The sequence below is a fragment of the Heterostelium album genome (genome assembly GCF_000004825.1).
Source record: "Heterostelium album PN500 unplaced genomic scaffold PPL_contig17, whole genome shotgun sequence".
In the NCBI taxonomy this organism is placed as follows: Eukaryota; Evosea; class Eumycetozoa; order Acytosteliales; family Acytosteliaceae; genus Heterostelium; species Heterostelium album.
Window position 1 is genome coordinate 150132 of NW_008805094.1, and position 13694 is coordinate 163825.

General features: G+C 32.2%; 7 protein-coding genes across 7 annotated transcripts; 2 read left to right on the plus strand and 5 right to left on the minus strand.

Moving 5' to 3' along the window:
• Positions 1-491: 491 nt before the first annotated feature.
• On the minus strand, positions 492-1175 carry PPL_07585 (uncharacterized protein; the record flags this gene model as incomplete). Its single annotated transcript, XM_020578420.1, has 3 exons — positions 492-497; positions 812-945; positions 1118-1175. 3 exons carry the CDS (start codon positions 1173-1175, stop codon positions 492-494), a joined length of 198 nt encoding a protein of 65 aa, XP_020431655.1.
• Positions 1176-1644: 469 nt separating this feature from the next.
• ecmB (extracellular matrix protein ST310) lies at positions 1645-3859 on the minus strand (the record flags this gene model as incomplete). The annotated part of the gene is made up of 3 exons (XM_020578421.1): positions 1645-3491; positions 3587-3694; positions 3787-3859. 3 exons carry the CDS (start codon positions 3857-3859, stop codon positions 1645-1647), a joined length of 2028 nt encoding a protein of 675 aa, XP_020431656.1.
• Positions 3860-4138: 279 nt separating this feature from the next.
• On the minus strand, positions 4139-7129 carry PPL_07587 (Rpp14/Pop5 family protein; the record flags this gene model as incomplete). Its single annotated transcript, XM_020578422.1, has 7 exons — positions 4139-4171; positions 5733-5784; positions 6238-6275; positions 6331-6417; positions 6570-6690; positions 6816-6947; positions 7047-7129. 7 exons carry the CDS (start codon positions 7127-7129, stop codon positions 4139-4141), a joined length of 546 nt encoding a protein of 181 aa, XP_020431657.1.
• Positions 7130-7363: 234 nt separating this feature from the next.
• On the plus strand, positions 7364-8864 carry PPL_07588 (Ran-binding domain-containing protein; the record flags this gene model as incomplete). Its single annotated transcript, XM_020578423.1, has 5 exons — positions 7364-7370; positions 7471-7913; positions 7984-8242; positions 8320-8475; positions 8551-8864. The coding sequence occupies 5 exons, from the start codon at positions 7364-7366 to the stop codon at positions 8862-8864; spliced, it is 1179 nt and encodes a 392-aa protein (XP_020431658.1).
• Positions 8865-9879: 1015 nt separating this feature from the next.
• Positions 9880-10977, minus strand: clybl (HpcH/HpaI aldolase/citrate lyase family protein; the record flags this gene model as incomplete). The annotated part of the gene is made up of 1 exon (XM_020578424.1): positions 9880-10977. The coding sequence occupies one exon, from the start codon at positions 10975-10977 to the stop codon at positions 9880-9882; it is 1098 nt and encodes a 365-aa protein (XP_020431659.1).
• A 272-nt stretch (positions 10978-11249) lies between these two features.
• pgkA (phosphoglycerate kinase) lies at positions 11250-12736 on the plus strand (the record flags this gene model as incomplete). The annotated part of the gene is made up of 4 exons (XM_020578425.1): positions 11250-11317; positions 11401-12088; positions 12160-12416; positions 12496-12736. The coding sequence occupies 4 exons, from the start codon at positions 11250-11252 to the stop codon at positions 12734-12736; spliced, it is 1254 nt and encodes a 417-aa protein (XP_020431660.1).
• A 176-nt stretch (positions 12737-12912) lies between these two features.
• Positions 12913-13443, minus strand: timm17 (mitochondrial import inner membrane translocase subunit 17; the record flags this gene model as incomplete). The annotated part of the gene is made up of 1 exon (XM_020578426.1): positions 12913-13443. The coding sequence occupies one exon, from the start codon at positions 13441-13443 to the stop codon at positions 12913-12915; it is 531 nt and encodes a 176-aa protein (XP_020431661.1).
• Positions 13444-13694: the final 251 nt, after the last annotated feature.

Below are 13694 nucleotides of genomic sequence, written 5' to 3' on the forward strand. Positions count from 1 at the left end.
TAGTTAATCGCATCGCTTCAAGAATAAATAACACGAATCTGCAAATTGAAATATAGCATAAGTTTAGTACTTATAAAACCTTAACAAACGGCATTAATATTGAATCGACATATCAATATCCTACAACTAAATATCATTCTAGAATGATTGTCAAAGACAATAAAAAAAAAAATAATACAACAATAAATAAAATGATCATTAATGTATTTTTTTCACATGATCCCTCATTAATTTTTTTTTGCTAACCGAGTATTTGCCACAACGATTTTTTTTTTTGCTCCAAATGTGAAATTAGTGCAAGAAAATGCAAAAAAATTTGTATAAGTCAAAAAATACTATGGTAGACAAAAATAAATTTTTATAGTTTAGATGAAATTAAAATTTTTTTTGGATAATTAATCTAAGACTCTGCTACTTTAAACTTATCTTTTTTTTTTTACACATATATAAATTGCAGTTAAAAATTTTGATCAAATAGTCATTGCGAATTTCTAAAACTTAAAAAAAAAAAAAAAAAAAAACTCGTGGTGATGCCAACAATTTTTTTTGATTTTTTTTATTTTTTAATTTTTTCTATCACACTTCTTAACATTGTCTTTAATAATATTGTAGCTTTCGAGATGCAAGCTACAATATAAATTCAACATGTATTGTTTGTCGTCGTTGCTTGTCTCTGTTTCAACACTACCAATATCCAATGATTGACTCTATCCTTAGTTGTATCACAGTACAGATCGTTTCCGCGACGCAAGAGAAACAATAATAGGAATACATACATTTGATACAATGTTTATCTTCACCGTTTACTTACTTTAGGATTATCTTTCAAATATTTAGCTACCATTTCCTGTACCTCTTTAATATGATCAATGTAAACTCCATAGCACTCCTTTCCATCTTTACTTTCAACCAAGTTTAGCTGTTTGAATTTCTCAAGACCCTTTGCTATAACTGAGATGTACTTTGAAGATCCAGGAAGTTGCAGTGTTCTCTGAGAGACTTCTTTTGTCCGTCAACACGATTTATAACTTTACTGAACAGAAGTGCAGGCATGCATTTTGTCCTCTCTTTACGAGAATAAATTTAAATCCAGGTGGAGAGGCACGAAAAGACAAACCATCATTGCCAGTCAGGTTGTCATTTTTTTTCAAACGGAGGTAAGTCACTATTAACATATTTTCTTGTGCATCTATTAATATTGTTTCTAACTCTTTGGCTATCCTTTTCTTAGACTTATTTCTCTCTATCTAGTTTATTCTCTTTAGTTGATTCGCTCTTATCTATTTCAACCTGCATGCCCTCATCCCCGTATAGATCATTCTCAGATTCACACATTTGACAAATTATTACTTTATAATGACTATTACCAATTTAAACAATAAACAATCTATGACCAATTTTTTTTTGCTCCAAATGTGAAATGGATTTTGTCAAATCAAAAATAGTGTGAAGATTTTTTTTTTTTTTTCACTTTTTTTTTTTACGTTACGATTTCACATTTGGAGCAAAAAAAAAATTGTTCTGTATTAACAATCCATATTTTTAAAAATTAATTTTTATTATTATTATTATTATTTGTTTGTAGATTAATGTTTTGTTTGATAAAATTAATATCATGATTTTAAAGATTTTCATCTAGATGAATTAAGCACATGGTGTGTGGATACAACCTCTTGTACAATCACAGGTGTCTGTGGTGTTAGGGTTTCCGTCATCACAATTGACAGGCGAGTGAGTGCAACCATTGGCGGAGCAAGAATCTACGGTACATGCGTTGTGATCATCACAGTTGATAGGAGTATGAATACATCCCTTCAAACAATCACAGCTATCAACGGTACAGCAGTTTCCATCGTCACAAATCAAAGGAGTATGGATACAGTCACCGGTGGTTACTGAACAGCTGTCAGTGGTACATTTGTTGTTATCATCACATGTCTTGGAGATGTGTTGGCAGCCACGATCGCAATCACACGAATCTACTGTACAGGCGTTATTGTCATTACAGCTGATTGGGGTATGAGTACAACCAGTAGAATTTGAGCAGCTGTCATAGGTACATTGGTTATGGTCATCGCATGCAATTGGTTTGTGAACGCAGCCCTTATCGCAGTCACAAGAATCAACTGTACAACTGTTACAATCATCACATGTAATGGGTGTGTGTATACAACCTCTCAATAAATCACAGCTGTCTAGTGTACACGAGTTTCCATCGTCACAAGTGATTGGTGTGTAGGTACATTGACCAGTAGAATTGGAACAGCTATCTACTGTACATTTGTTGTTGTCATCACAGAGACGCTGACGGTGGTAACATCCAACAGCGGCATCACAAATATTATCGAAACATGGACCCATGTTTGGACACTTGATACGCTCGTGAATGCAGCCAGTAGAATTGGAACAGCTATCTACTGTACAGGCGTTATTATCATCACAACTGATAGGGGTATGACAACAACCAGTAGAATTTGAACAGCTATCGACTGTGCAGACGTTGTGGTCATCACATGCAATTGGCTTGTGAACGCAGCCCTTAACACAGTCGCAGCTGTCTTCAGTACAGGCGTTTCCGTCGTCGCATTTCATTGGGGTGTGAACGCAGCCGGTAGAATTGGAACAGGTATCGATGGTACAGATGTTATGGTCGTCGCAATTCATTGGAACATGTTGGCAGCCCTTGTCGCAGTTGCAGGAATCTATGGTGCAGCTGTTATGATCGTCGCACTTCATTGGAACGTGTTGGCAGCCCTTGTCCTTATCACAATAATCTAGTGTACATTGATTGGCATCTTCACAAATGACAGATGTATGCATACAGCCCTTAACAGAGTCACAAAAATCATCAGTACATTGATTATGGTCGTCACAACAGATCTGTGTATGGTCACATTTTCCAGTGGAGTTTGAACAGGTATCCAAGGTACATGCATTGTTATCATCGCACGCAATTGGCTTGTGAATGCAGCCCTTATCACAGTCGCAGCTGTCCAAGGTACACGAGTTTCCATCATCACAAGTGATTTGTGTGTGGGTACATCCGGTTGGGGAGCATTTATCCAAAGTACATTGATTATGGTCGTCACAGTTCATTGGAGTATGAATACATCCCTTCAAACAATCACAGCTATCAGCGGTACATGGGTTATTATCATCACAACTGATTGGGGTATGAGTGCAGCCAGTAGAATTTGAGCAGCTGTCATAGGTACATTGGTTATTGTCATCACAATTCATTGGTTTGTGAACGCAGCCCTTATCACAATCACATGAATCTACTGTACAACTGTTACAATCATCACAGGCGATTGGTGTGTGGGTACATCCGGTTGGAGTACATTGATCTAGTGTACATGAGTTGTGATCATCACAGTTCATTGGAGTATGTATACATCCCTTCAAACAATCACAGCTATCAGCGGTACATGGGTTATTATCATCACAACTGATTGGGGTATGAGTGCAGCCAGGGGTACGAATTTGAGCAGCTGTCATAGGTACATTTGGTTATTGTCATCACAATTCATTGGTTTGTGAACGCAACCCTTATCGCAGTCACACGAATCAACTGTACAACTGTTACAATCATCACAGGCGATTTGGGTATTTACACATTTTCCATTTACACAAGCATCAGTAGTACAAGAATTCTTATCATTACAATCTTCAGCACAACTACATCCACCATATCCTAAAATTATTATAATAATATGTAAATAATAATAATTAATATTTCCAGTTATTTCCAGATTTTTATTATTATATATTTTTTTTATAACTTACCATTTTCATTACCACTGACAAGATTGAATACTAACAACACTAAAAGTGCTGATAATATAATATTGAATTTCATATTTTTTAGATAATAAATTTATTACACAATATTAATAATAATAATAAAAACAATACTTTTCTTTTAAAAAAAATTATATAAAAAAATATTCCAAATTTCCAGAGAATAAATATTCTAAAGAACTTGGTTGTGTTGAGTTGTTCGGAAATTGAAATTAAAAGTTGGCTATTTAAATTGAATGTATCATTCAACAAGTGACAATGAGTTTTTTAATAATATTGTATATTTTCTATTATTTTTCTTTAATCTGATTAATTCAAAAAAAGAATTTGATTATTTTTAAAAGATTAAAAGACAAACACGCTTGAAATACTAGATAAATAGATAGAGATAGAGATTAGAAAAGATTGTAGTAACCGTATCAAATTTAAAAAACAATATCGACAACAACAAGTGACAATGAGTAGAATAATGAATTATATTAATTTATAAACTTTTATGGTAAGAAATTACAAAAAAAAAATGATTCACCTATATTGAGCTTATAGATAGATATTTAAATTTGGAAATTTGAAATATATATTACTTTGAGTTTGATTTGTTTGTTTACTATTGTTGTTTTTTGGATTGATTTTTTTAATGTCAATTACTATTACATGGAGCTGAGGTGCTATTTCTTATCCTCTAAAGTTGTTAGCTGTACTCTTGAATCCACTCTATTCCTCCTACTATTGCTACAACTACTACTATTGCTACAGCTATCCTCAAATTATTAATATTATTTACCATCTGGAAATCCAAAACAACATTTAATTTAATTTATTATTTAGATAGAGAGATAGTATCTTCCTAATTTGTTCTTTTTTTCTTTTGTTTTCTGAATCATAATAAATAAATGTTTTAAATCGACAATAAACTAATTGGTGATATTATTACTATCATCATCATCAGTCCAATTTTGATTAATATTAGGAAATCCAAACAAGCCAAACCCCACCCAACAACAACAAACAACAAACAACAGAAAAAAACAACAATATTTAAATGATTAGTTAATATTTGTTTGCAATACTATTTATAAATATATATTGTTTTTAAACCAACCAAATCAACAAATATAGTTAGGAATAGTAATAATATCTAAATAATAAAGATTCATACCAATTCCAATTTAGCACTTTTAATCAACAAATAAACCACAATTAATTAATATCAATCATCAAAACAGACAAAAATTAAACATTTTCGATCCCAAAAAGTAATTCTTAATATTAATTCCCAGCTTTTCCACTTTACAAATTGTTGTTATTTTTTAAAAAACAATAATAATAAAAAAAAATGGTACTGGTGTAGTAATAAAATAGTTATGATACTACATGAATAAATAAAACTAATAATTTATAGATTACCACAAAAATAACACAAACCACTTCCACAAATAAAAAAAAACAACTACAATCACATCTTAGAGTCAACAATCTCATAATTATAATAAAACTCATATAAACAATATGTTTTAAATATAATCTAACAGCGTGACACAAATATATACAGATTAAAGTTTAATCAAACTTTGTATATATAATTTAATTTGTTGTTTGAATTTTCGACCGTTTTTACCCTCAAATCAAATTTGGAAGAGATAGACAAAAGACCACGATTTGTCTTGTTATTTTATATTTGATATTATTATTACTGTTAGGTTATATAAATTATATGTTTAAATTATTGTTATTTATTTATATTTCCTAATTTGTATATAATTGTTGATTGTTGTTGTTGCTACGCTGCTACAGTGGTTTTGGTAGAAAGGATAATTGAATTGAATAAACATTCAATCGTCATCACTAATCACATTTAAGTATTATATATTTATTTTTTTTTTTTTTTTTTTTGTTGAATATTTCTCATTATTTTGAATACCACACCTTACCGGTTCGTTGATCAAGCGGTAACCTGAACGTGCATGATTCACATACCAATCGCTAATAGATTAAAAATAAACAAAATCACACCAATCGTTATTGAACAGACAACTTGAATTATACTGACTTGTTTATTTGATTTGATATTGCATCATTGATTGTTACAAAACTGTTATTTATTTTACCATTTGGCTTTAAGGGATGACCTCTTCCTCTAAAACAACAATCTTGTTTGTTTTACATAATATGTATGGTTTAATAATTATAAATTGACTAATATTATTTTAATCATGAATACATTGTTAATTGATTACACAATGTTGTTACTTCATTCATTCATTAATATTATTAATAAATAAATAAAAAAAAAAACAAAAATAAAAAGATATTAAAAATATGTAAGTGTGGGGAGTTAACTGCTGATGTGATATCATATGATAACAAGAAACTAAGCGTTATTGAGGTGAACATTAATGATTGCTTTAATAATTATTGATTAAATTAATAATATACCATTCAAAATATTTATATTCGCAAAAGTGTATCATTACCTTTGGAATTAAATACACTTATTATTTCACTTTCTATTGCCTTTTTCCATTTTACTAAACGAATGAGTTGATCGTTACAAAATTGATAGCTTAGTGATTGCTTAATTGATTGGGTGGTGGTGGTGGTGGTGGCAGTGGTTGACTGAAATTGTACAATAACAACAACTACGGTATTAGAATCGCCAATAAAATGAAGTTTCTCATATGTCAAACATTGGATTTTGGAAACTAGATATCCGAATGGCAGGCAGCAGTCAAGTTAACAACCACGTTGTTGTGTTAAGGTTTAATTGCGAATCTATTCGGTGAAGCCAATGATGTAAGGAATGCACTCATCTTTATCACCTCTAGCATACATGGATTGTCTTCCACTTTGCACATCAGTGTAAGTGCACCCCAAATTGCAGAGTAACATCTAAATAAATAAATAAATAAATAATTAAATTAATATGAATATCAATAATAAAAGAACAATTGAATTCAAATCTAAAAAGATACTATAATTTTTTTATAGAATGAATATGAATACAGAATACCTACTCTGAGTAACATCTAATGATAGCAGTTTGATCAGCCGCTTGAAATTTAATAACTTTTAGACCTGATGTTATTGGCCCCATCTCACCAAAGTAAACTAGTAACACATTTCTTTTAGCATCTCTTCCATCTTTACTAAATTTAATTTATGCACATAATGACTAAATATATATATTAAATCGATTTAATTAAACATTAGTAAGTAATAGTTCGTTGTCGACAATTAATTAAAACTATTCTTTTTTTTTTGTTCTATATACATTTTTAAATAAAATATAAACATAATCTGATTTCACAGTTAATTTATCATTCTTCATATTTTTAAACTTTTATAATCTGATTGTATTGCTATTAAAAACGAATGATCACATGAACTTGATCAAAGATTATTATTGTCAACGCCAAATGTTAATGTTCCCTCTTTAAAAAATTTTTTTGTTTTGCAAATTTTTTTTTTGAATTTTTTTAAATTTTAACTTGTTGAATTATTGAATCATAAGGGTATCATTCATTATTCTAGTTATTAACAATAGCAAATTAATTGGACACAAATGACAGGTATGATTAGTAGTAATGATAGAGATCGATATTTTAGTTAAAGATAGTTGAATTTAATATTAACTATTGAATTTATTGTTGATTTGTTATATGTTTATAGATAAAAAACGTACATTAAATGAAGATGAAACATCACAGACTGTAACAGAGCAACCTGTTGTTGACAATGCATCTTCAGAGGGATCATCGGAATCAAAAGTACAAAGTCTAAAGAAACAGAGAGTAGAAAGTGAAGTTACTCCTGCTGAATCATCGGAAAAGAAGGAACAGGAGGTAGAAAAAGAAAAAGATACAGAAACAACAGCTGCTGCAGATCAATCGAAATCAACAAAAGAAGTCGTAGCAGAGAAGAAAGAAGATGAAAAGAAAGAGAATGAAAAAGAAGAGAAGAAAGACGATGATAAGGATGAAAAGAAAGCAGAAGCTACTACTACTGAAAAACAACAACCCGAAAATACCGACGAAAAGAAACCAACCAACTCATCACCATGGAGTTTTGCAACATTTACATCATCCAATCCAGACCCCTCTAAACCATTTGCTGTATGTTATGTTACAATATTATTAATGAACACTATATTGATAATTGATAATTTTGTTATATTTTATTTAGAGTTCATTTGGATTCTCATCATTTAGCTCAATGACATCACCATTCTCATTCGATTTAAATTCGACATCATCGTTTTCATCTGGATTCAACGCAAAGCAACAAACAAACAATAATAATAACAATAATAATAATAGTATTACAACCACAACAGAAGTAGGTGAATCACAAGAGTCAAACGATGGTGAAGCCGGTGCATCTACCACCGGTGGTGATGAAGATTATCTAAATAATAGTACCTCTAATTATGTCCCAATTCTACGTATGTCTTTATTTTCTATCAATAACATTCCTCGATAGAATTAGCACTAATAATTATTATCTTTTATGATTATTTAGAAAATTTACAACCAGTACAAATCGTAACAGGTGAAGAGGATGAAAAGACAATTTGTTCAGCCAAGGCAAAACTATACATATTGAATGAAACTTACAAAGAGAGAGGTGTCGGTCTTTTGAAATTGAATAAGAATACTGATGGTAAATCAAGATTACGTAAGTAAAATAATAGCAATCATAATTAATATCAATATAAATATAAATCTAATCATTATCTTTTGCTTTTCATAGTTTTAAATGTTGATGGATCAAAGAGATCCGCTTTGAATGTTGCTATTTTCGCCAAGATGAAGGTTGAAATGCCAACAGAGAAATCATTAAGATTCACAGCCTTTGAAGAGGGTAAGTTTCATACTTTCTTGGTAAACATGAAGAAGCCAGAGGAAACAGAAATGTTTGAGAGTAATATAACGAAACAGATTGCACTTTTAGAAAAGGCACTGCCTGCCTCTTCTTCCACAACCTCTACCAATGGTAACGGTCAAGAAAAAGAGAGCACAGCCACTACCACCAACAACACAACACTTGAAACAACTGCTGAATAAAAAAATGAATATATAATAAAATAAATATAAATAACAAAGAAATTACTGTCTTCAAACTATATAATGATTAGAAATATTTATATTTTAGTCTCCTTTATCTTCAAATTTGCTTTTAGTTCATTGATCTTGTTATCACTCTTGGATTTATCTTAATATCCCGCTAAATTAACTGATTTTGAACTGTAGTTTCATCTTTAATTTATAGGATATTTACTTCAGTGTCTTTTTGAAAACCAACCTTATTGTAGGTTTGGTTTTTAAATTGATTGTTTTCCTACTGGAAGATTTATAATATAATGTAGAAGAAAATAAAGTAAAAAATTTGTTTTCAACAGCAAGATAGTGTGATTGAAATTTTAAGTTTGATCGGATTTTATTCCTAATCTAAAAATTACTTTTTCAAAGAAAGTATTATCAATCAGATCCAAACAATTTCTAGGTTTTGGATCCAATAATAGTTTCAAAAATAGAATATTTAAAAATTGAGGATTATTTATTAGAACTAGTTCAAAGAAAATAAACTTTCTCTTAGTTAACTTTCTATTAAAATTTTTTTTATTAATTGTAGGACAAAAGAGAACAATTTTTTATTGCTAAAATGAATTCACTTTTTGAATATTCTCTCACTTAATCCTAATTTATTCAAATAATTTCATAATAATTAGTATTTATAAATTTAGTTTTTACTAATATATACTTCAGTTCCTTGATCTTCTCATCCTTTGATTGATATTGAACCATCAAATTAAACAAAAGTTTCTCTCTTGTTTTCTAGGAAACATTGGAGATAGAGATAAAAAAAATTGGTTAATCTTTCTAGTGTTAGAAAATAAAAAAATAGAGGTTAAAAAAAAATTTTTGTCTTTCTAAATTAAAGTTTTAAAATTGATTTTAAAACTAACAAGTATTAAGAGGGAGATATTAGAAATATATATTTCACCAAAAGAAAATATTTGGTATTAATTTAAATGAAGAAAAAAAATTTTATTTTCCGAAATAATATATATTATATATTTTATTTCTGTTGTTGCTCTGCTTCATTATTCGGCAACCATTGATCGGTGGATGCATCTTCACGTTGAGGATAGAATGATTCAATGGAAAGAATATTCTTTGCCCATTTCACCATTGGCATATCGATCATTTTACCATCGACTTCAAATGCACCTTTGCCCTGTGCCTGGAAGATTTCATTTTGTTCGACGATTCTACTTGCAAACTCAAATTGTTTGGGTGATGGTCGATAGGCGTCGCGAATCACATCGATCTGATTGGGATGAATTGCCTGCTTTCCGTGGAATCCCATTCGGATACCCTCTTGAACTTCGCGTCTCAGATACTCGGGATCTTTGTAGTTGATACAAACCATGTCGATTGCCTGCAGACCATGAGCGATGGCGTGAGTGGTCACCGAGGAACGCGCATACAACAACTCTGTAGCTTCTGGTGTTCTAGTGATTCCAGTGTCAGCGCAATAATCCTCAGACGCAAAGATTAGCGCGTCCAGCAAGTTGGCGTCGGAACCTGGAGGTGCATACCGACATATCTCCTTGAGAGAGATGAGTGAACGCGCCGATTCAATCGATGCCAGCAACTTGAGATTCTTGACGCCGTACACATGACGCAGAATCTCTGTGATGTAGATGAGATGCGAAGGGTCGTCCACCTTGGGAATGACAAGACCATCGATGTAAGAAGCTATCGTGCTAATCATCTTGAGATCGTCTTCCAGCAGACCAGAGTCAACGCCATTGACACGAACCAACACCTCCGAAGTGACATAGGTATCGTTCTGTACGGAACGCGCTATTTCATCACGTGCCTCCTGCTTGGCGTTGATGGCAACACCGTCCTCTATATCCAAAACAATGGAATCGATCTTATTGGATAGCAATACAGCTTTAGCAACTTTTCTCTTATCACTGCCTGGCACGTTGAACAATACTCTTCTCAATGGTTTATCATAGATCAACTGTGACAACGATGGAACTATTGGTTTAATTGGAAAAGCACCACTAGTAGTAGTCGAACAAAACATTCTGCTCAAGTTTACTGCATTCTTTATATTCGATGTTTTATTACTTAATAATAATCTTAAAGAAGAGTTTATCATGATTATTTTTAATACTAAATTAGTTGTTAACTACGATAAACAACAAGCAACAATTTATTTTTCGTAGTTCCCCAAATGTGGTTTAAAACAGATAAAAATGAACATCACTCACTGAAAAAAAAATAAAAAAAAAAAAATCATTTTTAATTTAAAATAGGTGTGTGGTATTTTCATTGTGATGTTTTAAACCATTAAAAAATATCCGGATCCATTAAATTAAACACTTCAATCAACACAAATACCTATTATACACACATAAAGAAATAATAATAATGGCATCTATTGGAAACAAATTAAGCATTGACAAAGTTGATGTCAAAGGTAAACGTGTTTTAATTAGGTATGTTTTAAAATGAAATCTATATAGATATAGAACAAAAATATTGATATCATCATTACATCATTATTATAAACAACTTATAGAGTAGACTTTAATGTACCATTGGAAGATGGAAAGATTACGAACACTCAAAGAATCGACGCTTCATTGCCAACTATCAAGTATTGTTTGGAACACGGTGCTCGTTCTGTTGTTTTGATGAGCCATTTGGGTCGTCCAGATGGTTTGGTAAAGAAGGAATTCTCGTTGGCTCCAGTCGTACCAGTCTTGGAGAAGGCTTTGAACAAGAAGGTCATCTTCCTTCACGATTGCGTCGGTAAGGAAGTCGAGGATGCCTGTGCCGCACCAGCCGAAGGTTCACTCATTCTCTTGGAGAACTTGCGTTTCCACATCGAAGAGGAAGGTTCCGGTGTCGATGCCGCCGGCAAGAAGGTCAAGGCCGACCCAGAGAACGTAAAGAAGTTCCGTGAGTCACTCTCGAAGCTCGGTGACGTCTACTGCAACGATGCCTTTGGTACTGCTCATCGTGCACACAGCTCTATGGTTGGATGTCAACTCAATGAGCGTGCTGCTGGTTTCCTCATGAAGAAAGAGTTGGAGTACTTTGCCAAGGCTCTCGAATCACCAACCAAGCCATTCTTGGCCATTTTGGGTGGTGCCAAAGTCAGTGACAAGATCAAGTTGATCTTGAACATGTTGGATAAAGTCGATTCTATGATTATCGGTGGTGGAATGGCTTTTACTTTTAAGAAATTCATTGATAACAAACAAGTATGTAATTAATTAAAATAACATTATATTAAAATTTAACAAAACTAAACTAATATAACTTACTTCTATAGATTGGTGCTTCACTTTGTGAAAACTCTGCAGAACAACTTGTACATGATATCATTGAAAAGGCAAAGAAGAACAATGTTAATCTTTATTTCCCAGTAGACTATGTCATTGCCAATAAATTCGCCAAGGACGCCGAATCTAAAGTTGTTGATGAAGATGAAGGTATTCCAAGTGGTTGGATGGGATTGGATTGTGGTCCAAAGACCAATGTTATCAACAAAAAGGTTGTTTCAGAAGCAAAGACTATTGTCTGGAATGGGTAAGCTATCAAAACAACCACAAAAAAAAAATATAATATACTAATCATTCCACCAACAAATAATAATCACTGAATTTAGTCCAATGGGTGTATTCGAATTTGACAAGTTTGAAGCTGGTACCAAGGCTGTTATGGATGCAGTTGTAGAGGTCACCACCAAAGGTGCCATTACTATCATCGGAGGTGGAGACACCGCCACATGTGCCGCCAAGTATGGAACTGAAGATAAGGTCAGCCATGTCAGCACTGGTGGTGGTGCATCCCTAGAGTTACTCGAAGGAAGAGAACTTCCAGGTGTAACTGCTCTTTCAAACATCTAAAACCATTATCATGTTGTTTATCCATCTAATAAATTATCTTCATAAATCAAATCATAATATCCATCTCATCCTTTTTTTTTTTATTACAACATATACTATTACTATACGATCCTATTACTATGTTTAATTAAAAGTTGTTTTTCGTTCCCTTTATTATTTATTTATTTATTTATTTTTCAATTAAATTCATCATCATCTTTTCGTTTAGATTTTGATTTTGTTGCGGCAGCTTGTTGTTTTTGTTTTTGTTGTTCCTCTTGGAGTAGTTTCTGATGTTGTTCGTACATGAGCATCTGTTCGTGTTTCTGTTGTGAGTTGAATTTCTCGATGACGTGTTGGAATACCTCAAAGAGACCGATGAAGGCACCACCGAATGCCGCCGAGACTACAGAGGCCTTCCAACCGGCACGCGCCGCCAGAACACCACCGGTAAGAGCACCGGCAGCAATCGGATTGACGTAGTCCTCCTTCTTTCTAATATATGCGAGTGTACAGTCGAAACCACTGAAAAGTGTACCCCAAACTGCAAAATTACCACCAAGACGTGGTGCATTCTTTCTGACCAGTGTGAATGCATTCACGATTCTTTCACCTCTTGGTGCATTTCTGACACCACTGAATGTATTACCAATGGTTGAGAATACACAACCCATTGAAAAAGCTACACCTATATCTGTCCAAATCCTTTCTGGGCATGGTTGTTCCATTTCTTTATCTTATTGTATCTATATATATGTTTGAAAAAAACAGTTTTGATTTTCGATTTGATTGTTTAACTAAATTTATTGAATGTTTGTTGTTTGTTTGTTTTTGACTGACAATTACAATCTATTTTTGATAGATGTATGGTGATGATGATTCAGATATATAATAACAAAGAGATCAAGTTTAATTGACTCTTTTAGTGAAGTTGTTCGGAGAGGAGTGAAGTGAGTGGAGAAAAAGTAATAGTAGATCT